Source organism: Leptonotus elevatus, chromosome 5 (assembly GCF_054856555.1).
Source record: "Leptonotus elevatus isolate MCC_2025b chromosome 5, RoL_Lele_1.0, whole genome shotgun sequence".
Taxonomy (NCBI): Eukaryota; Metazoa; Chordata; class Actinopteri; order Syngnathiformes; family Syngnathidae; genus Leptonotus; species Leptonotus elevatus.
Window position 1 is genome coordinate 18,672,904 of NC_141243.1, and position 24,475 is coordinate 18,697,378.

Below are 24,475 nucleotides of genomic sequence, written 5' to 3' on the forward strand. Positions count from 1 at the left end.
TAACATTACGACAGGTTTTAAAAAATCCAGGCGAAAGAATATATTGTCGCTGTCAGACGGACTCCTCACATCAAATTAAAAACAAAACAAAAAAACTCATCACCTGTAATACTTCAGAAAAGCTAATGACTCTGGTTACATCATCTTTCCATCATCCTTTTCTCAAACGTCTCAGAGACATGAGTGATAGAATAAATTAAACGATGAGCTGACTAAGCTGTGTAATAGGTTTAAAGGTTTAACTTACCTTTGTGGTCGTAGTTTGCACTGAAGCATTACAGTCATCCATTTTTAACAAACTGTTTTTACTCAAATGCATCCGACCTAACTATTTTTGACTAAATTGTGTCAAAATAATTAAATAAATAAATAAAATGCAGAGTTTCAATCTTGAGGAGACATGTTGCGCAATAGAATGATAATTTAATCCGGCCCGCGAGATGATTTTCTAAAGTAGAAAAAAAAATGTAATGACGGACCAATTAATCAGCCGGCCACAATCAAAACATATACATTTGTAATTTCACAAACAGTCCTCAGATGAGCAATGCAACTTGTACACGGAATCGTCCTGGATGTCATTAATTTACAGACAATTTAAAGTTACAGTTTGTTTAAAAAAAAGAAGAAGAAGAAAAATTATAGACCGACATAAACGTGTTAAATACGACACAAATTCAATAACTGGTAACACAAATACATATGACAAGGATTAACGTCCTTATGACTTCATTAACTGTGCCACACAATGCATTCTGGGAACAATAATTATGCAGGTAGATTTAACACCTCCGGAACTCATATAGGCAAAGTGTTGCCGCGTTCCATTTGCATTTGTATTATTTTTTGAAACAATATGATTACAGTTGAGCTCCGTAATTTAGGGCTGGCCCACATATAGCGAAAATCTGTGTATAATTGACGGCAAGTGTTTTTAAGTTATATACCATTATTTTACCGATCCGGCCCACTTGGTATTATATATTTCCTCTATGCGGCCCCTGTGCTAATTTGAGTTTGACACCCCTGCTTTACAATGTTCAGGTTGTCATATTACTGTGACTGGTCAGTGCATATCAACAGTATTGGCAATATTCACAGTACTAAGCTTTAGTCAGATTAGTAAAGCTGAGACATAAAGTTTGAATTCTGATTTGTGAAAGCTTTAAGCAAATGTGCTGGATGTGAACGGCATTATTATGCTTGAACATGGCGCTGCAGTAAAATGTGCAACATATGCCCTGTTGTGGTTATGCTGCGTAAAAGGAGTTGAAAAGGCCAACTCTACTAGAATTCAGCAATCACAGCCAGATATCAGATTGCTTGGTTTAACTGTGAGACAAGAGAACACACAGTTGCTTTGCATGGAGGAGTAAGCAGCACACAGTGATTAGATGCACTTAGCAGTGCGTGTCTGTATGAAGCGACACCAGTGACAACACATTCCCACCCACAGACAAAACACAGTCTTGAGACCGGCGGCTTAAAGCACCTCTTTGATTCTATTTCAACTTGTGATATTTAAATTTCTTGTCAGAACAACAAATAGCTTCCCTGAGAGCACTAAATTAATTATTTTGTGCAGTTACTTTCACGAATCCCAGCCGCAGACACTGAATTTATGGCAAGAAACTTGAGGCTGCACTTGGTGACCAATTTTCATTTTCAAAAGTGCCAGTGTTCAAATTAATCCAGTAGCTGAGGAACACATGCCGAGTTTGAAAGTCTCCACAATTTGCCCAGACACTGTCCTCCTTCAACAAAAGTCGTCCACCGCACAGGGAGACCATTTTAACCGCCTCTAATTAAATTGTTCAATGGACGGATAATGTAATGAACTCACAGCAGGTTTTCTCATCAGATGCCAACAGAAAAAGCCCAGCGTGACGCCTCTTACGATTCCCCCTTCTCTATTCATCATCTTGTCATTTCTGCGCAGTATCCTGATTTTCAATCAATTAAAGCCTGGCCTCCCTCTCCTTCCATATCCAATAACATCCCCCTACACACGCATACACATCCCCAAATACGTTCATCTGACTCCTAATTGCCGACTTTCATGTATTGTACAATTTTGAACACTGTATCCGATGAAACAAATGGAAAAACTATATCCATCAATTTTCTATGCCACTTGTCTTCATTAGGGCCGCAGGTGAGCTTCAGCCTTTCACAGCCCAGGGAAACCCTTGACTGGTCGTCAGCCCAATCACAGAGCACTTACAGACACAACTATTTACATTCACTCACACAGTATGTATAATTCATTAGGGTTTGATTTATTAAGGATGCTGCGTGCAAAAACGGGCACAAACTTGATTGCGCATACAAACATGTGGAAGCTGATCTACTAACTGGGTCTGAATGACAGGCGGATGTTACACCTTTCCCACTCGTGTAAACAGTTTTTAAACCCAAAAACATACAGACACAAAAATATCATATATAATATCATATTATCTAATTAGCAATGCAATGTTGGCTTCTAGAGCCAGCCACAAGAAGGTGTCATGTCATATTAGCTGACAAAACTCCTTCCAACTCTGCATTTTCGTTTTGTGTCATTTCAGCGCACAGTGACTATAAGAGTGATGTGCAACCAATGTCTGCATTCGGCAAAACAAGACAAAGCACTTCACAATCACTGGTAGAGCCCTTTGACGGGAATACGCTGAAAGCACCTACAGTGTCTTTGTTTTACAAAAGATGTCTTTAGCTTTATTTATAATAAAACACAAGACACTATGACCTAAAAGTAATAAATAGTGTGAATGCTGTATGTAAATCACTTAGTAAGTTATTCGTTATAAGTAGACGTATATATGTTATACATTAAAGACCTGTATGTTATATTATGTTATACTATATCATACTTATACGTTATAACTATATGTATACAGTATACAATTATATCGTGTATACTATACACGTGTCCAATCTTTTGGCCTGTACTGTACGTAAAAGGCGTGTATGGTATACTATGTTATTCTATAGCACAGTGTTCCCTCGTTTTCTGCTGGAGTTAGGTTGAAAAAAATACGAGCAATGAATGAAATCCGCGAAGTAATTAGCTTTATGATTTACAGCTCTAAAACCCCTCACCCCATTGTTTATACACTTTTCTCATCGAGGCATTTATATTTTCTCACATTTCTCTCTTGTTTAAACATTCTCAATGTTCAAACCTTCATACATTTTATAAAATAAGTACATTACTGTAAATAAAAATTCATACAAAATTGCACAAGAAAAATCTGCGATACAGCGATGCCGTGAAAAGTTAACCGCGTTATAGCGAGGGAACAATGTATATCAAACTTATACGTTATAACTTAAGCATATGTATTAGTATATATGTTATATGTTATAGACCTGTATGTTATACTATACCACACTTAAAAGTTGTAAGTATACATATATGTTATAAGTTAAATACCTGAATGTTATACTATGTTAAACTGCATCGTACTTATACGCTGTAAGTATATGTTATATGTTAAAGACCTGTACGTTATACTATATCATACTTACACATCATAAATATACGTATATACAATATACGTAAACGGTGTGCATTTTATACTGTTATTCTACAGTATATCATATTTACACACACACACACACACACACATATATGGATGGATGGATATATATATATGTATATATATATATACATCCATCCATTTTCTTAACCGCTTGTCCTCACTGGAGCCTATGCCAGCTGGCTTCAGGCAGTAGACGGGGCACACCCTGAACTGGTTGCCAGCCAATCGCAGGGCACACAGAGACGAACAACCATCCACACTCACAATCACACCTATGGACAATTTGGAGTGTTCAATTAACCTGCCATGCATGTCTTTGGCGGCCGTGGCTCAGGGTGTAGAGACGGTCGTTCAGTAACCAGAAGGTCGGCTGTTCGATCCCTGCTCTCCCCAAGTCATGTGCAATTGTGTCCTTGGGCAAGACACTTCACACACATTGCCTCCACTGCATCATCCGTCGGTGCAAAGTGCTGTAGTGCTCAGTTGCTCACCCTGCGTTTGGTGTTTAATGTACCATTCGCCAACATGTCTGTGGTGTGGACGCATTTCAATTTATATTGTGCTTTGTTAAATAAGCCTAAGTATTATATAATATTTTTTTTAATTAATTATAATAAATGCCATGATAATAACAAATTTGCATTATTTTTTTTCGGCATTTCGGTTTTCAGCCAAGCATTTTTCATTTTCGGTTTCGGCCCAAAAATGTCATTTCGGTGCATCCCTAGCATATACACACATTAAAGACCTATATGTTCTACAGTACTATGTATATCATATATCATACATACAGGGTATTTTTTTTTTATTCATACCCACTATGCATATGTTATCCCACTGAAGTACAAAAATCCACAGAAAACTCACAAAACGTCGTTAGTAACTAATGAACACTTACTTTGGTGTGCAGAATAGACAGTACGGCTCATGGTGAGTTAATTTGCAAGCTCACCTGCCGGTTGAGTGCAGAACTCCACAGAGATTTCCCTCTTGTCCCTCTGCTCAGTTGGAAGCTGCCAAGGCACCTGGTGCGTCTGTGCCACAACCTTCACTTTGTAAACCGTCATGGGCTTCAGGTTGAAGAATTGGTATTTATACCCCCCGGCCTTTATCATGTCGTACTCTGCGCCATTGAGGAAGAGCGTGTGACTGTAGTTGCTGTTGCTGGGCATCCAAGAGAGCTCAGCTGAGCCCTGCGTGATGTTGTCCACCCGCAGGTAATACGGCGCCACCACCACGTCTTTTCCCACCAGCATTGTGCACCGCAACTCATCTGACAAGCCGCGCTCAGTAACGCTCTGCACGGAGATCCGGTAGGTATTGGTTGCGAGATTGAGTTTCTCAATAAGGGACTTAGTCCTGCCCCCGTAGGGGACACTCATTCGTATCTCCTTATCCACCAAGACATTGTAGCCACTGATGGGGCCCCAGCCGGGCGGAACCACAGGCGGATCCCAGCCAATGATGATACTCTTGGCTAGTTGTTTTATCAGGTTGATGCGGCGAGGATAAGGCACAATGTTTTCACCGACCTCGTCAATATTGACATCTAAGGTTCCCGTCCCATTGCTGGAGGAGCCCAGGAGGTCCACACCCAGGCTGCTGCTGCTGCTGCTGTTTAGACAGCCGTGTTTACTGTCCGACAGCAGGCTGCTTAAACCTGTAGTGACCCCCCTGCTGCCCCCCAGTCTCTGAGTTCCCAGGCTACTGTGGTTGAGGTTGCCAGGTTCTTTAGCTACTGAGTCCCTGTGTTGAACGGAGGTTGTCTCCTCCTGTATAAAATCCACAAAATTGGAGGGCACGAGCCCCCGTTGGCCATCTAGGAGCTCTCCTAAAATACAAAATGGGAAAGAGATGGTTGGCAATGTGGGTACAATTGAGCTTGTGGAGAATAAACTATATGAGGCACCAGACCTTCATAAAAGCCATCCTCATCCATTGTTCCGTAAACGTAGAGGTACTTTCCTGCCACCAGGGGGAGCTCTGCTTCTGGATGCTCATTTGGCCCATCATAAGGATTGTAACTAGCACAAAATAGGTACATTTCACTCAAATGCATTGACCAGAACAACTGTAATATTTCACACTAAAAGGTTAATTGATTTAAAGATAAAAAAAAAAATTGTGAAAAAGAGTGACTACTATTATACTATTACTGGGCAAGATGACTTGCAAAGTACAGTTAACAGTAATGTTACATTTACAATGTGCTCCCAGTAGCCACAGGCAATCACATTTCAGGCACTGTTAGGTGGTGGGGGTTGACAATATGACAGGCAGTCTGTGATTATGGATGCCTGGCCAGATTTTTAAACTGTCTCAAAATGTGCGACAGCAGTCACAATGCGGACGAGAAACCGAGTAAAATGGGGTCAATGAAACAAAACGTGACAGTACATAACACTGGTGTAAAGTTCTGACGTATATTTTCACTGGTTCTTTTATCTTTAATGCTCACTATACTAATAATAGCAACCAGGAGACTGCATATTCTCAGTTGGACTATTTACTGGATGCCAGAAAGATCGAGTACACAGCTGTGGAGCCTTTTTTGCTGGGTGCGGACAAAGTTCTAATCTGTACAAAGCCCATGTGAAAATGTGTGACCTGATGGTCTTAACAGGTTTCAACCAGAAAAGTGTGCCAGAGTGCAGATAGATAGGAGGACGTCATGCCAGGACAGGTCACAGCGAAATCAGCCTAGCTCAGGTCACCTGTCTAATCATTAAGACTGGTCTGCATAAAAAAAAAACCAAGGATGGTATCTCCTAGATCATTTTTTTTGCACTGAAAATAGTGGTACAATTCATTTTGCCCCATGTGATCCAGTTTTTCTGTTACACCCTACGCGCTATTTTTGGGGGCTGTCGTTTTGGTAGGCTCCGAGGTAGCGCACATGCCAAGCCACGCAGTTAAATGGAATGCTGCGCAGTAATAACTTTTAAGCTAGCTTCCAAGAACAATACCTGAACTGCCAAGGGAGTCATAAAACATACTGTATCTATGAGGCCACTCTAAAAGAGGAGATTTCACCTCACTTCGCTGCAAGGATATTTGCAATTTTTGCGGGGAATCGCTTTTGCTCACAGCCAGTGGCTTTGAAACAGGGTAACGTCTTAGGGCTGGGAAGATCCACTTCGATCCAATGCAGATCCCGATACCTTAATATACCGATACTTAAATATTACAATTATTAACCTTAAAATGTGTATTTAAAAAAGGGATCATCCTGCCAGGATGGCCCCTTTTTTTTTTTTTTTTTTTCTCAGGAAAGTGATATTAGCATGCATTTCAATTTCATCCATCTGTTTTGGAAATTCAGGGGAAAAAACAAATGTGAATTGCTTGACACGTTGATCATCGACATCTTGTTCTGAGTGTCCCATCGATCGAGAGCGGGGCACCCCGCCGTTGGAAGCCTCCCCCCGCTCTGTTCCTCCAAGTGCAGAACGAGCGCTAGTCCAGCCTTGCGCGCCTGCGGGGCATCTTGCGGATGCCAGTGGAGAAGACTCGTTCTCCCGCGCGTAGCCCGCTTTGCGGCTGAGGCGGCCACCTTGAAGCCTCTCCCACGCGCCAACCGCCTCTCCAACTCATCTCCCGCGGGGTACCCCGCGGCTGCCGGTGGAGGACGGTATATTCCCTTATGCACAGCCCGCAGCCCAAGTCGCGGCCCCCAGTCTTGAAACTTGGACGAGGCGGCAGCGGATCCCTCACACCGCTAACCGAATGAATGCTGAATTTAAGCACATTACTAACTAACCAATAGCGGTTCGTTTTTTGTTGTTCCTGGTCCAAGGCTAACATATTATCTAATTGCTAATAGGCTGTACTTTTGTTCATCTCTTTTTTGACTTGCCTCTAAACTTTGGTGGCGCAATGCTGCTCACCCTCTGGGATTAGCAGATTAACATATTGCTGGCTACTTGCAATGCAGCCGCGCTGCACGGCGGATGCGCTGCATGGCAATGTATGGTATCAATTTAAGTATCGCGATAGCACTTAATGGATCAATACTGAGGATCATGTGAACAAGTATGATGTATTCCCAACCGATGTAGTGTACAATCTGTTGTTTGCATCCAAGACTTTCTGGGGTTTAGTTGGCATCTTAAGGCATATTTTAGTGTGAAAGCATTTTTGATTTTTCCTGATTTGTGTACCAAAAAAAGATTTTCAAAAAAAAAAGAGAAAGTCCAATGGGAGCATATAAAGAAACACTATTGAGATATTCTACATTCGAAACTGCCCTAGAAAATATTGGTGGCTACTTTGTTTCCACAGTTTTATTTATTATTGGGGGGGTTTCTGACTGGTGTAATAAAGGCTAACAATACTTGGAGTTGGAGGTGGCCGATAGTGTGACAGTAAGCATATGTATTTCCCTGCCATCTTAAAGTCTGTAATGGGGTATAAATCCAGACCCGGCAGGGGAGCTTCATTGGAGTCTGCCGTGATAATAAATATTCTCCAAAGCTGCCCGGCGTCCACGTTTCATCTGTCTAGACCCCTTGACAGAATGTCAAACTTCAATGAGAATGTGAGAATGGTGAGAGACCCCATCAGAACGTGACGGACATCCGTGGTAAACCGGGAGTCGAAAAGTAGTGTACCTTTGATAGCAAGACTTAAATATGGGGGAAAAATGCCACGTCTCACAACGCTTTGGGAAAACTACTGTGGCCACTGGGAACCTAATGTTAACCTAGCATAAAGTGTTTGTACAGGAATTTATACCTCATCGTTTGTTGATGGCATTAACCCTCCTGTTAGGTTGGTTTCTCAGGAACAGCAATAATGTTCCGGGGTCAATTTGACCCCCAGGGCTTTAATGATAAAAACGTACCCCCAAACAAACCGTTTTGAACAAGTTTCATCACAAAATGTCGTTCTTTAAATTGGGTCAATTTAACCCAGGCTATGAATAATGTTCCATAAGCATTTGGATAAACATTAGTAAATATTTTAATTGAAAATATGTGAACCATTTTAATTGATGAGAAGCATCATTGCAAAAAATAAAATAAAATACTCATTTGTAGCTTCAACTTTAAAATGGGTCAATTTGACCTGGGCTATGTTAAATGTTCCAAAAGCATTCCCATAAACATTTAACATTAATTGAAAATGTGTCAAAGTGAATGATTGTAATTGTCTGTCAATGAGATGTTTCATGCTCATATTGATACTTTTTCAATCTAAAAACGTGTTAATTTGACTCTGGTTATGTTTAACGTTTAGCATGCCAATTAACATTGTTTATGAATTAACTGTTTCCATAGTGCATACATCAAACTTACCCATTCCTTAGTCTGTTGATGTGAGGTTTCATTAAAAAAAAAACATTGCTGGGTCAATTAGGTATATTCTAAATATTTGTCTCAATGCAGCAAAAAACAGCAACAAAAAGTTTCAAAAGCATGTCAACCATCTTCATTGCAAATACGTCGAAATCGACCGTTTTTATTCTCTGTTGGTGCCAAGTTTGATAGCGAAAAGCTAACATTTCTTCTTTAACTTGAAAGTGAGTCATTTTGACCCACAACATAACAGGAGGGTTAAGCAATTGGCAAACTTATATTGTTTTCTTTGATTGGAGTCAGTTTTGTAGTATGTTACTACAGCCCTATTATTATTATTATTATTTTTTTAACATACCTGTAGCGAGCAATACACAGACGGACCTTTCCTGTATACCGTGGTTTAGACCTGGTGGTCGAACCGAGCTCTTTGTCCATCTAAAGAAGAAAAATGCAGTTCTTTGAAAGACATTCTCACATGTATTAAATAGGTCAGTCAGTGGGTCATAAAGTGCAGATAATTGATATCTGGATTATAGAGACCAAGCACTTCCCAAATATGGAAACGAGAACTACTGTAGAGATGCCAGTACTGTGCACTGAACTTTCTAAAACATATTCTGTACATTCTCTCTCCTTCATTCACTGTCCACATGAAGCTGTATAATCTCCATCAAAAACCTCAGAAAGAAGCTTCCTTGCTGAACTGCTGCCTCGACTGCGAGTAAGGAATGTTGGCTTGACAGAGAGGAGCTCCGGTTTGTCTCCACTGGTCTGGAGTGGACGGATGAACTCCGATAACAAAGATCTGCTTAATGGAGTCTCGCTGCCTGCGGATCAAACAAAGCACGCCGTCAACAGCAGAGCTGATTTCACGCTACCTGTTCTAGATGAACATTTACTATTTTCTTTCTTGAATAATAATCATCACAGCTGAGCCTCACCTTTGCCTATGGGGGCTGCCAATCCATTGAGGAGCTGGGACAGAGATTTGTTGGGAGAAGAGGGAGATTCACACACGGTCAAAGGTTCAGTGCTGAGGATGTCAAACCCCGCCTGCAGACGAAACTTCTCCAGCTCTTTGGACAGCAAGTTGAACTGCTCGCTCTGATTCCGACATTTCTCCTCCAGCTCGCGCACTTTGGCCTGATGGCAAAGAGGACATGCGTGAGTCACAAACAAAAAGTTTGGGAAAAGACGGAGGGAGCAAATGGATCGGAAACACAACAGATGGAAATCTAAGAATTCCACACAATAAGAAAATCACATGCTGGACAGCACAACAATGTATTTCATTTCAGTCTCGCATGCATATATGCAAACAGTGGCATTCATTCTTTTAAAATCAAACAAGCAGGCAAACAGAACTACAGTTCTAAGTGCTGAAGCCTCATTTCCTCATTTTTCAGATTCTATTTCACAACGTGTGAGAAAAAAAACAATGTGACGCAAAGGTGTTGTGGATGCCGCTTTAACCACCATGGATTTTGTTGTTGTTGAGCATACCACAGTAGTTCCATGCTGTTATAGACAATTGTTCCACGTAAAGATAAGTACCACACATCAACATGCAGCTCTGTACACCTGTGGTGAGCAGGCACGACACAACGTGCACGTACAACGATCATAGCATCACTATTACATAATTGAGTAACGGAGTCGTAGAGTGAGAGAGTTCTTTTACAGGGCACTTCATTAGAAACACCATAAGAATCTGATGATATCCAATTACACTGTTCATCTTTTACAAATATTTTATAATGCTTAAATGGATTCGGCTTTAATTTAGGCAAGGCAAAAATATTAGTAAACAGCTGTCAGAATGATGCAGCGCAGCGTAACACCATTGCAAGCTCTACAAGCACAATTATAAATGATTAATAAATACATATCTGACAGTGTCAATGAAACATTGCCTTCGTAAATACAGCCCCCCCCCCCCATAAAGCTGTTCTATTGGATCTCATTAGACTGTGCAGGTGTACCAATGTTGCGCCGTGTGAGGTCACTGACGTCAGCCAACCATCTTTTCACTGCTATGAAAGTTTCATTTGTCAAATCTTTTCATCAAATATTAAGGAAGAAGGGCTGAATATTTCTCTGTGATCAATGCAAAGAGAAGTCTTGTTTATACTGTCAGTCATGTTTCTGAGCCGTGTGTGTGATGTTGCTTTGATGGGAAGGGGGAATGTGAGGTGGGTGGGCAGCAAGGTCTGAGGAGAGGCAGCTCACAAAACTAAAATCCTTCCAAATATAATCATAACATGTGTTTATGTCTTTTTTTGGTATGCCCCCCACCCTCTAGAAAGAACAAAATATGTTGCCCCCAAATCTCCGCCACAACAAGAAAGTAGTGGCTGTGCAATTACACTTTATTCTAGTATGGCAAAAAAAAAAAAAAAACATCCTGGGGTAACGCGCCTCCCTGGCATTGCAAAACGCTGCCCCAGGGGGGTGGGCCCCCCTTTTTGAGAAGGGCAGGTTTATGTGAACTTTACGGTTCTAAATCTACACTCAAAAAAAAGTTGGGTCAAAAAACGCTTTTTTGGGGGGGGAGTTATTCATTTAACCCACAGGCTTGGATCAACTACAAAACAACCTTATTTTTTCTTTCTTTGGGGGGTTGTCACCCCTTTTTTTTGTAGGTTATTCATTTGACCTAACTTTTGGGTTAAATGAATAACCCCAAAACGTGTGTTTGCTCCTTTTTAACTCAATTTGGGTTATTCTTGACCCAACAATTTTTAGCGTGCATCATTGGATTGTGTAATTATTTCAGGACGAGCTGGGACGTTGAGCCATTTGCTCTCTAAGTGTCTCAACTGCTGACAGACGATGTTAAAATATCCAGTACATCAATAAAAACAATTTTGAAAATACCTGCATGCTGTCCAGGTGGTTCTAAGCATCAACACGCACACGGTAAAAAAAAAAAAGAGAGAGAGAGAGAGAGAGAGAGAGAGAAAATGAATCACTCATGCACATATTAATAGGAAACCACCGTGAAAATTAATCTAAACTTTAAAAAACACAAAAAGTACAACTACTCATTTGGTAGTTGAGTGTATGAGCAGCTCGATCTGATTCTTGCAGGTTCTATCTTTCTGCTTGCTATACAAAGCCCTGCCCCCTCAGTCCAGAAGCTCACCTCTAAAAGATGGACAGCGCCCTCATGTTCCTTTTTAGCCTCAACCTGAGCCTGGAAAACACAGATTACAGTGCTTCAGATCAGGTCAACATGATTGCAATTAGTTTTCTACTCTTTGGTGCGGAGGGATACAATTATAAAATTGGAATTGAATTTAAAAATGTATAAAACAAGTCAACACAATCCATGCAATTCCCGACGTACATTTACTAACTACAATGTTTGTGAAAAGTTGAATAAGATCATATTATTCCAAGAATAAAATATAATAATAATAATAATGTATTTTTTAGCGATGTAAAAATGTCAAATTTGTGATACACGTCTTACAGGACCTCATCAATTTCTCAGGTACCAATCAGCTGACAGGTTTGTAAACTTAGTTCAAACTGTAAAAGTGTTCATGATGGTAAAGGGGAAGAAGGCTCACTATATGGATGAATAAGTGAAAAAGAGCTAATAAACATCTATCGCTCAATTTTCTATACCATTTATCATGTTCAGGGTCGTGGAGAGCTGAATCCTCTTCGAGCTGACTTCAGACAAAAGGCAGACTAAAACACGTAAAAGCATTCACACTCATAGTCACTCAGTGGGAATCGGACAAAAGATACACCAAAATGAAAAACCCGGGCCAAAACCGAAAATGGGGAAACGAATGCAGAAAAAATGTGGGGGTGTTCTTTAAAAAATAATAAATAAATAAAAAGAGCAACAAAAAAAAAAGCATTTTGCCAAATCTGCCTACGGTTATTAGGGTTTTTCCTGTGTACAAAATTCAGAGGTGGCCACCTAAATTGCTTGCCACCTCCATCTTGAGCCACTGATATCGCTCAACACAGCGCTCCAGCTGTGTTGATTGAGCTCGGCAGGAACGCATTTTAAATGCAGCGATGCGCCATTATAGCCGCTATATCAACAGCAACTGGAAAGATCTGAAGCAACAACAGAAGAAGAAGAAACAGCTTTCTTTTTTTTCTTTTTTTCTTTTTAACTTGAATGTACCGAAGAAGAAACAGATCATGGAGCAACTGTTGCACACGGCCATTTGCTGGTTGAGAGGCAGAGTTGGCGCGCTCCAGCCATCGTCAAAGTCATAAAAACACAGTAGCTATATACAATAAACATAATAGTGTTTTACAACAACGCTGAACTATATTTACAATTTAATATGTACTAGTGGATGAATTTTTAATGATTATAGTTGTATTTGTATTCATATAATTTCTAATTTCTAGTCCCTGATCGTAAAATGGTATCGGTCACCGCCGCGAGTACCGATACCTTAATATAAGACTGGTATGTATCTGATTTTTTTATTTACGTTAATGAAAACAGTCAACATTTTTTGTTTTTTTTGTTTTGTTTTTCAAATTTGACCCAAGCCTCTTTCGTATGTGGATAGAGTCAAACTCAGGAGAATGAAGCCACTGGCGGCCATTTCAAATTGCCACTTGCTAAACTAAGCTATTTTACTAAATGCACTGGTTTCTTTGTGGTGTTTTCATGTTAGTTTCTGTCTCTACGGTGAAAATGCCAACGTGTATGGCATACGGTTGGAGCAATAAGTCTGTGAGAAGCAATTTTCTCTAATATGGTATTGTCAGAACCTTCAACAATCAAATACAAGTAAAGAAACTTGTGTGCATGCGTGTCACTTCACGCATGCATTCCGTTTACATTTGAAGTCACAGTTGTTATAGTGATGTGAACGACTACATAAAAAGAAGGGAGTTAACAAGAAAAAATATATATATATATATATCCAAATTGGGCATCTTGCCCTGCAGTGTGAACATTGCTAAAGTGCAAGCTCACTGGGTCCTTCCGAGCGCTGCGTACGCAATCACGGCTGCAGGAGAAGCAGTACTCGCAGGCAGCCAGCCTTCTCCTCCCGGGCCATTGGCCGGCGGTGCGGCAAGGGAAATTTAACTCGAGGTTCATTTCCCCGTGTCAAGACACCACCTTTGCTCAGTTCAGTGGGCCGATGCCTGGATCATCTCAACATCTTGTTTTGCATCAAGCCTCATCAGTGACAAAAGTCAATTTGAAACCTTTTTTTGACAAACATTTTTTGCATCCCTAAATTGAACTCAAGCTGCCTGACTGAACAAGTTGGGCGAGTGAACCATTACACCATCAGTAATGATTGCTAACAACAAACAAAGACATTTTTCTTCACTCATAACTTTAAAAAGCAGAACAAAATTGTTTCATTCAAGCTCAGTTTGCTTTGTTTCCGCAACCAAACCCAAGACGTGTGCTAACATACTGACCTTTTAGTTCTCAGAACTCAAATTCAATTATTGTGTTCACACCTGACCAAACACCACACAAAGGAGAAAACAAACTAGACTTTGATCTAAAGTTTCTATTTTTCGAGGTTGGAGTTGTTCTGTTTTCGGAGCATAGTTGACTTTTTGCATTCAAGCACCATTTGGCTTAAAATAGCAATGAAGTGCTTGATAGCACTTCCTAATGCACACTTGTTAATGCACTTTGCTGAAGGCAGGTTGGTCTTGATACATGGAAGTGAACATTTCTAGGAAGCTGAATTCTGCTGGGCTTTAGTTTTGCTTTGTATCTGAGCTAGAGAGAGAGAAAACGGTTCTACAACTTGCAGATGTTAGCCATGACAAGCTATTTAGCTGTAATGAATTTCAGTGTATGTCTCTTTCTTCTGTACTGATCAGTAAACGTGTTCTAGGCTGTTAAAGCCTTAAGGGAGGTCATTTGTCAACAAAAATGATTGCGGGCAACGCAAAATTGGAACGGTCTTGGTTGTGTTATGTTTGTGTCTCCAAGTTGATGATGTTAGGCTATTTGCAAGCCATCAGATGTGGCAGAAAAGAAAGTACTTCTTTTGAGAACCGAGAACATCTGTTGTGAGAATATATGAAAGCATACGTTGACTTAACACTTTCATGAATCTATTTCGCAGACAATTAATTTAGGCGAATCCAGAGCGTCTGAAGGCAGATAAGGCAGTAATGAGCTTCTGCTAATGAGCGAAAACACAGCCTGTAAGTGGCCCACTGTGAAGTCGGCGCAACGCTACAGCAGCAACACTGAGCTGCACGCAGAAAGAACTGGTGACAATTATTATCACGTTCGCACTATCAACAATCTCAGCCTTTGCTCCACTCGCTTTGACATTAAAGTCAGCTCCGGTGCACAAAAACAAAAAGCCCAGTACCAAAACGGCCTTGGCCAGCACTTTTGTATAAGCAGGCCTCTAAAAGGTGTCATAACTACTTTGCAATTGGAGTGCACGATTTGCTTGTTTGTGACAGACAAGAATGGTCCTGAAATGTTACAGACAGGATTAAGTAGGGAAGAAAGAGCTGAGGGATGTGGGCACAGTGGACAGCTCTAGTAGTGCCAGGGATGACAAATTGTTGGAAAGATGCCTAGTGAGAGGACTCCTTTCAGTTGACTTTCACTTTTATTGCCATCTATCACGGCCTCGGCTCGCAGAAGAGCTTGTTGAACCCCATCGCTAACACTGACTGAGCAAAAAGGAAGAGCTGTCAGGAACTCTGCAGCTTTTACCTTTGAACAACCTGACTTCTCTTACCTTCTGAAGCAGGTCAATCTCCTGCTGCTTCGCATTGAGTACAGCCAAGGCCTCCTCATGCTCCAACTCGAGCTGCTGCCTCCGCTCCGCAGCCTCACGCATATGCTGTCCGCAGGGGATGAGAGGTTGGAGAAGCAGGGGGGGAGGGAGGGGTATTGTGTGGGGAGGGCATAAAGACGGCTAATGTTAGTGGTACTAAGAGCCAATGCAAAGTGCATCCCCGGCCTTCACTATGCTATACAAGTGTTGCATGCGCGCTCGCATCACACACACGCACAAGCTGGTTAACAGTGTACAGTGTTCTGACATAATTGACACCCGTAAGGATGAGAGCAACATAGACTACAAATTGCAGTTCCCTCATAAATTATGTGTGGATGCTGAGAGATGATGTATCCGAGCCAGAATGCCAACAGAAAACCATTAAGGATGATAATGTTGGTTAATACATTACAGCAAATCAGTCTGTAAGAAGTAGAAGGTAGGGTGACGAGACATTTGGGACAGTCCCGTTTTTTTTTGTTTTTTTTACCAGCCTCATTGTTTTGTCACACTCGTACACCGGTACCATTTATTTGTCTATTTTTTGTCCACTTAGCAACCAAATTACTTTAGGGTGACCAGATGTCTCAAATTACCTAAGACATTCTCAAGTCACAATTAGTTTTTTTAATAGTCCAGACAGCAATGCAATTATTTGGGCCTTGTGCATGTCAATAACACAGTTGTCATAGCGATTCATACAGTAAACAAATTAAAAAGGAATTTAACTGTTAAATCGCTAGCAAGCGTGTTTTTTCGTCATACCACAACTAGAACTACTTCCTGCTTACTGCTTTTGTGTCAAAGAATCATGGCAAATGTAGTCCTATTAGCCTAATGCTGCGGTTGCCGTGTCGGACACAACGCAAGCCGAGCTTTTCTGGCGGCATATGTCCAGTGTGGGCTGGCGCAAGGTAAACTGCACAGCTAGCTTCCAATAGCTGCCAGGTCCAAGCAAAAAGGTTGGATAATGGTGAGTGTGTTGACTTGTTTGGTACTCTCATTGAACTGTCAACCAAGATAGCATTTAGCATTAGCTAAAGTAATACACAACTAAAGATAACCAGATTGGCTAGCAATTATATTTGTTTAAAAGTTACTGGTGAGAATTTTAATAGTCCAGACAGCAATGCAATTGTTTGGGGCTTGTGCTTGTCAATAACAAAGTTGTCATAGCGATTCATACAGTAAACAAATTAAAAAGGAAATTTAACTGTTAAATCGCTAGCAAGCGTGTTTTTTCATCATACCAGAACTAGAACTACTTCCTGCTTACTGCTTTTGTGTCAAAGAATCATGGCAAATGTAGTCCTATTAGCCTAATGCTGCGGTTGCCGTGTCGGACTCAACGCAAGCCGAGCTTTTCTGGCGGCATATGTCCAGTGTGGGCTGGCGCGAGGTAAACTGCACAGCTAGCTTCCAATAGCTGCCAGGTCCAAACAAAAAGGGTAGATAATGGTGAGTGTGTTGACTTGTTTGGTACTCTCATTGAACTGTCAACCAAGATAGCAATTAGCATTAGCTAAAGTAATACACAACTAAAGGTAACCAAATTGGCTAGCAATTATATTTGTTTAAAAGTTCCTGGTGAGAATTGATTGTATATTGGTTTTTCAGCAAAATTGTAGTGTTCCCATTTTTTATTTTGAAAATCTGGTCATCCTGGTATAACAATGACTTCAGAACCAATCTTTTTGATACAACGCTAGGGCATCCTTGTCAAACCGTTTCTTGTCTGTCCAAAATCATGCATTTCATCTTATAGTAAAAAAATATGATGTAACCAAAACTCGACAGTGTATGGGCTGAGAAAAGTAACAACTCACTCACCCTTAACAAAGAAGTTAAGAAGTTGTTCTTAGACTGAGTTGGACTTGACTGAGGGATAATACTCCTATTGAGCAGGGGGGAGAAAAAAAAGCAGCTGCCTAATTACAAAAACACTGTTGATGATTTCACATAGCTGACTTGTGCAGTCGGCGGGAGATCGATGCTCTTTTTTCCCAACGACCCCGTGTCCCACTAGCAATCAGTCCACTGCGTGGGACACCTTTCGCCCAAGAATGCTCATCTCTCAGCATTCACACTGTTTATCACAGCAACCACTATGTGACAACAGTCCATACCAGGTGATCAGCAGCAGTAATCAGATCAATATTTGCGCCAAAGTACGTATGAATGAGGACAAAAAACATCAATACACATCAAGCCACGTTTGCTTCCCCCTTTAGGTAACACAAGGCCTGTCAGAAGTCTCATTACTTGCTATATAATTTGTATCTTCAGCGCGGAGTTGGGTTACATGAAAAGGGTGAGCAAATTCCAAAGTGTGCCTCCTTGTCTGTGATCATCCATAACGTCAATACAAAGGACTGAATGGGGTTCAATATACCTGTCATCCATTCATATGCACCCTCGAGTGAACGTTTGTGACACTATGAAGTGAAAGAAGCCAATGACACATGCGTGCCAGTAGAAGCTCAAGGATAATGTGTGTGTCTGTGACATTATCATCATGGGGGGTGACCCAGTCTTGCTATTCCACTCCGCCTCATGCATCAATCACATTCCACACAGTTGTGCTCTTATAGCCAGGTGAGCATTCATGACTGTAAACATCCCACCAATGAAGAAGCATTCAGAATGGACTGAACAACACTGCTTCCTGGAAAGACATACAGCAGCTGCGATACCTTTGAATTCTAGCGGGGGAGAGGCAAGTGGGGAGAGGGGATGGGAAAAACATGAAATATTGGAATTGAAGGGAGAAAATCCGAGCTTCTACTCTGTCACTGCTCCTGGTCAGACCTTCCAGCACGACACTAGGAGGCAACAGACACGTCAGGGACATTAGGCGAGTATAGCGTATGACAGCCAGAAGGAGCTAGTTTAACGCATTAAGGGGTCGTGCTGGAAAAAGGAAAGGTTCTCTTCAATTGGGAAGCTGAAGAAGATGTACTCATACAGTATGAAGCTGCTTTTCTCACCTTGAGCACCTGCTCTAGGTTCTCCAGTTTGCCTTGGAGCTGGTTTCTCTCCCACAGGGCTAAATCTCTCTCCTGCGTCACAGCACCAAGCGTATCTTTGAGTTGGGCATACTCAGACTTCACCTGTGCACACAAAGCAAGGAGAGAACAAAAGGTTTGACAACACTGCTATTGTCAGTTTTGTTTGTTTTTCCTGGAGAAAATCAATGTTTGGCATAAAGATACATTTTACTTTGGCCTTACGTTGCACTAAATGATCAATACAATGTGAAATGTGTCACTGAATTTTTTAATCGCTCATAATTTGGAAGTACTGTAAAAAAAAAAATACTAAAAATGCCAACATTTAATCAAAAATGTCATCCAAAATAGAATTTTAAGATGAAAAAATGTTTTAGCCCAGACACTTGAACTCACAACTTCTCTACAAATGGTCTTACACAAACATTGATTGCTTTTCATTTTATATATATATATATATATATATATATATAGTGTGTGTGTGTGTGTGTGTGTGTGTGTGTGTGTGTGTGTGTGTGTGTGTGTTAATGATTGGACAAACATGACATTTTGGGTGTTTTCTTGAAAAATGACAATTTTGGAGGTTCAAGGTTTCGGCCCAACACCAGTGATATATTACGCTTTACAACAATACTTAACCATATTGAAAACTACATATACACCAATGGATGAAATAGGGATTTAAATTATATATATATAAAAAAAAATTATTTGCAAATCGTGCACACATTACCAGGTCTATTCACTTGAATGAGAGTGAGCTCTCGTTCACTCAGCAACTCGCATTAATTTTTCTGAATTGCTATCACCGGTGGCATCCAAAGGCCTCTGGCGGCCGCCCCAAATCACCGCCCCCAAAGCGGGGGCCACAAACATTCATGCTAGGGAACAGCTGAGACTCGGGGCTGCAGCCAGACGCTCGCCGCGCGTTAAAACAAGCTTCACTATTTCAACCATTAGTAAATATGAAATTGTGAATATGGTTAAGTATTGTTGGAAAACACAAACATGTGTACAGCCCCAAAAATTATTTTGTTACTTTTTTGGAATGACTCTCTTGCCTGCTTAAAACCAGGAAACGGGCGTGTAGTGGCCTACATCTGTTGGCCAATCAGATTTCACTGATGTCACAGGCTCCTCGGCCTCGAGTTCCATTACGTCAACAGATTAGAAAATAAACGGATGGATGCTTGAGCACATTCAAATGAACTTAGCTTTTAACTTTATATTTTTTCTGCCTTTGAGACCCCCAATGAGTAACAAGGTGAATGCTCTGTGCAGCCATCCTGAAAGCAGCCACGAATATCTAATCAGCCCTTGTAGAAAAGTAAATCACTAACAAAAGCCAAGGATTGCCTGACCAACTTGTGGCGCAGAATGGCGAAACTTAACAAGTTTATGTTCTGACCCATGTGCAGAGTCACAGTTTAAGTACCAACACCTTGTAATCGGGTCCCAGGGGAGTTGCTCTTTGCTTTATCCAGAAGTAATGGGAATCACACCATTTGTATGGAATCAAGAGCCTGCCAAGCGCTTTCCTCACAATCAGCCACAATGATAACAATTCAGGGACAGCTGCCTCAAGAGCTGCCTCATGCACAGTCCCGAGAGAGAGGACATCAATAACCAGCATCCCACTCTTCTGCAACCCCAACAGCAACTATCTGCCAATAAACTCCTTCATGTAATTGCCTTACCGTCCATAGAGACTGAGCTTTTTTGGTTGATTTAGTAGCTCAGTTTTGTGTACTCACTGTAAAAGACTTTTAAGGTCGCTGGGACGAAAGAGAGATGAATGTTTTTTTTTAGAGGATCGGTTAGTGTCACGCGTCAGACATTGACTAGCTATTATTCTATACTGCCCACAAGGCCGAGAAAACGTTTACCATGTTCAGAACCTTCTTAAATAAATTGACATTTAGGAAGGCAGATTCATACCAAAATCTTTAAAATTACAGAAAATGTGAAAAGCTTACATTACATATTGATGTTAAACTCTGACTTTTTTGGGATTAAAATTCAATTGCATTAAATCCTTTTAAAAATGTACATAAGAAAGTTTCTCGCTTGTATGCATGCAAGTTCAACATTGGCCCATTTATAATCAGATATGACAGCAAGTGTTCGCCTCTTACCCTCTCATATTCAGACGATTTGTGACTGCCGTTGAAAAACTGGAGGCTTAAGTGTGTGTTCTCCTGGAAAAAGTCTTGAAGCTCATTCTCCTAAGCATGAAAAGGCAGAAGAAAAACGAATATAACAAACACATATATTGCAGTGCACTGAACTCAGATGCAGTTGTTTGTCTGCATACTGGTGTTAGAGACAGTATTATTACTCATTTTAATAACTGCTCAGTGCTCAGTGTTTCTCAGTGTTTTCTTCTTCTCTTAATTACGTTGTTATATCAGAGAATATTGTATCTTCTTTGGCAGAATAACTTTCAGGGACAAGAGTTAACCAAGATTGTGCCTGCGGGCACATCCTCGCCGGCAAAGAACTTGCTCATGCACAAAAACAATGTGGATAAGTTATTTAATTTTGGTGATTGTTACATCTTGTACAATATAGTGTCCTCATTTGAAAAAAAAAAAAAAAAAGGAAAAAAGAGCCTCTTTTGGTGTTTATACTCTAACAGCCAAGATTGTAGGCTATTTTATAACTTTTTTTTTTTTTATCCAAAAATGAAAGTTGTGCCACTTTCATACGACACTGTGGGGAGAATAAATAAAGAATGCTCAGCTGACATTGAGGCCCCCATGGCTCAATTGATTGTGTTGGTACGCAGTCCCTGGCAAGGTGAAACTTGGAGGACTTTCTACTCTGATGCCAGACGGTTGCATTTAAACATGGAGGATGATCTTTGGGTGTCTTTCACACATACAGTATGCAACATCTGGTGATTATTCAACTCTCCTGTCGTTGAATACAGGTGATTTTTTTTTATCTTAAAGAGACAGTGTGTAGGAAAAAAAATCAATGTTTATTTATTTGAAAAATATATTAATTTTAATAATATGCCCAAAATATGTTCTATCACATCAATGTACGTTTTTATTTTTTATTTATTTATTGTAGTCGCTAATTATATTACATAGGTTGAGCCTCATCTTACAGGAGGCTAAGGTGTTTCACCACCATATTTCTGCTACTGAAGGAGAAAAACTTAGCGAATGTAATGTTTGGTGGTAGGCTTGCAAAGTGTGGTCTGAGGTGGGCATCGTCATTGACTAGAAATGATGATTGATGGAAGTGCCCACCTCTTGGCGTGTGCTTCAGCACTTTTAGCGATTGCTTGATAATGCGAAGCCTTGAAAAAATGCACAGACTGAGCACCGAGTGAAGCATGATTACACGCGGTCCTTCTCAATCCGTGCATTTTTGTGAGGCTTCGCATTATCAAACATTCGCTGAAAGTGCTGAAGCACACGCTCAAAGGTGGGCACTTCCATCAATCATCAATTCTAGTCAATGACAATGCCCACCTCTGTTAGTGTGCATGCTTCAAAATGCACACGCTTCAAATGTAGGACATTGCATTCTTTTAGTTCACCATTAGGTGGCACTAAATTCTACACACTGTCACTTTAAACAGTGACGTGTTGCGCTCACTTGAATTGATAAAACTGTGAAGTGAGTGAAAATCTGATATAACTTTTGAGAAAGAATGCGGTTGTGTGGAGCACAAATAACCTTCATATATGAGCGTGTTGGTGTTTGACATCCAGTATGAGGAATAAGAAACCACGACTAAACGAAAGCCTGAGGACAGCATTATGTATATCCTCACATGTAAGATCTGCTTTTCCGTGAATTGAGGAGAACTCAATTTTAATTTGACCTGAATTAATTGAGCCTTTTATAGCTTCAAAATCCAAATGACATAAATTGCCATGCCTCCTCATAACTATTGATCCCTCAATTTAAAGGCAAGAGGTTGCAAAGCTCGGCACCCAGATCTTTATCAGGGACGATTATCATGGTGAATTCACAAAGCAAAACAGTGACGACGAAGACCATATAATGCGAGATCTAAGAGGAAATGGTTTTGCTGCGTGTTTGCCCTCTAATACTTGGACACATTGCAATCTTTTAAAATACACTTTTGTGTTGTATTGTGTTGAACCTCCATGAGTCTTCTGGGATTACTCAAGTAAGGCACAAATATTTGTGTAATCTACTGTTTTTCATCCTTTATAGTCTGTATAATTACATGAATAATAAATGTGATGCAATTACAGTATATTGGTGGAGTTGCTCCTTATTGTTTATTGAAGTGTGGGTTATGTCTAGACATGGCCTGACTCAGCTTGGTGGACCACAGATGTGTGCTTAATGTCAAGCAGACTGACGGATGACTCAGTGGTGCCATTTAACACACCAATAAAGCCAACACTCCGCTCTCTCCTCTCGCCCTCAAAAGCCTCATCTGCTGATGCTCTGTATGCGCATCCTACATACTTCAAAACTATCCTTATTTATCCTTTCCGTTGTCTTTACCAAATGAACTGGCGCGTCTGTCTGAAGGTTACCTGGGAACTTTACAATCATTGCACCCAACCTTTAGCTAGGCACTCATTGTAAAATGTGATCAATTGGAAAAGTGTGACATCCTCAGAGAGAACTGCAAATCTTCAGACTGAGGCAATTTAAGTATATTTGTGAGGATATAATGCATGCCATGAGGCTTATATAAAAGCGCTGCCAATCACACTTTGAACAGAAGGCGACGTGTTTGCAAACAGCTCGCCGTTGAGGCTAACAGGAACAAGACAGCAGGCCTCCAAGACAGCACAGAGACACACTGCACTCTCTCCACTTGTTGACTTTCTGCTGCTTGCCGCTATTGATCTTTGATTAGCACAGTACATATTCAAGTGTCACTTGCAAAGTTGCCATGGTAAGAGCTCAGACACGCTCAGCTGATGGACTCGAGTGGCACACTTAATTCCCACCAGCGTGGAGCTTCCAGATGGCAACGCCAGCGTTTACTGTCATTCAAACCGATGACGTATGCACACTGCCTGTAGATGAACTTGTCTGAACAGACAGCACCAGTACTTGAAAGAATTCATTAAATTCATCATACTTCTCAAGTCTACATATTACAGCGGAACTCAGAGTATGCTGTTATGCACACATTATAGCCACATGTCACACATTCCCTCCAGGAATTCTCCCAAAGTAATTTTCATCTTGAATGAAATGTTGCAAAATGTTGCATATACGCTCTAAAAAGTAGAACACTCTCAGTTTCAAGTCCTGCAGTGTGGATCAAAAAAGCTCCAACTAAAGTCAAAGACCCACAAATGTTGCAAAGTATGGGAACTGGTACTGGTTGCTGCACTATTGAGCAAGGCACCAAACTTGTAACTGTTTGGCGTTTAACACCATTTTTTGACATATTACTACCAAAATTGAATATGTTATACAGTATACCAGACAGGGTTGAGTATTGTATCATGATACAATGCGTATCATGATACGATATGTATTGCAATTCGTGTATTTCGATAGATACAAGATCTTCAAGGCAAAATGTATCCCAATACTTCACATTACAGACATTTTTTATGAAAACAGTCAAATGTATACCCAAAGGAGTTTTATTACGCTTGATGGCAAATAGTTTTTACTGCCAGCCCAGTGCCTTGTCGAAATGTGTGCACACTGCATAGCAAGGAGCAGTTTTTTGGGGGGAAACTTCGTATCGATACTACGTAGGCCTATTTAAAAAAAAGAAAGAAAATCCAAAAGCCCAAAACAATATTTAAAGGAACACACAAGGAACGAGACGTGGCAGCGACATGACATAAACAATGAACCAACAAGGACTGAAACAAAGCTGGGAACTCAAT

The 24,475-nt window shown here is 40.6% G+C and overlaps 1 protein-coding gene across 2 annotated transcripts in view; it reads right to left on the bottom strand.

The window, feature by feature from the left end:
- rimbp2b (RIMS binding protein 2b) overlaps positions 1-24,475 on the bottom strand; it is a 106,226-nt gene that overhangs the window by 24,702 nt on the left and 57,049 nt on the right. The window contains exons 5-14 of one of the 2 annotated variants that reach the window (XM_086076753.1): positions 20,753-20,842; positions 18,597-18,719; positions 15,568-15,672; positions 11,991-12,041; positions 11,723-11,743; positions 9,787-9,988; positions 9,524-9,672; positions 9,201-9,280; positions 5,460-5,569; positions 4,498-5,376 (exon numbers count right to left, since the gene is read on the bottom strand). In XM_086076753.1, coding sequence (XP_085932879.1) covers positions 4,498-5,376; positions 5,460-5,569; positions 9,201-9,280; positions 9,524-9,672; positions 9,787-9,988; positions 11,723-11,743; positions 11,991-12,041; positions 15,568-15,672; positions 18,597-18,719; positions 20,753-20,842 — 1,810 coding nt within the window. Of the gene's footprint in view, positions 1-4,497; positions 5,377-5,459; positions 5,570-9,200; positions 9,281-9,523; positions 9,673-9,786; positions 9,989-11,722; positions 11,744-11,990; positions 12,042-15,567; positions 15,673-18,302; positions 18,344-18,596; positions 18,720-20,752; positions 20,843-24,475 lie in introns of those variants that run through there. The other variant, XM_086076754.1, reaches the window with a different exon arrangement.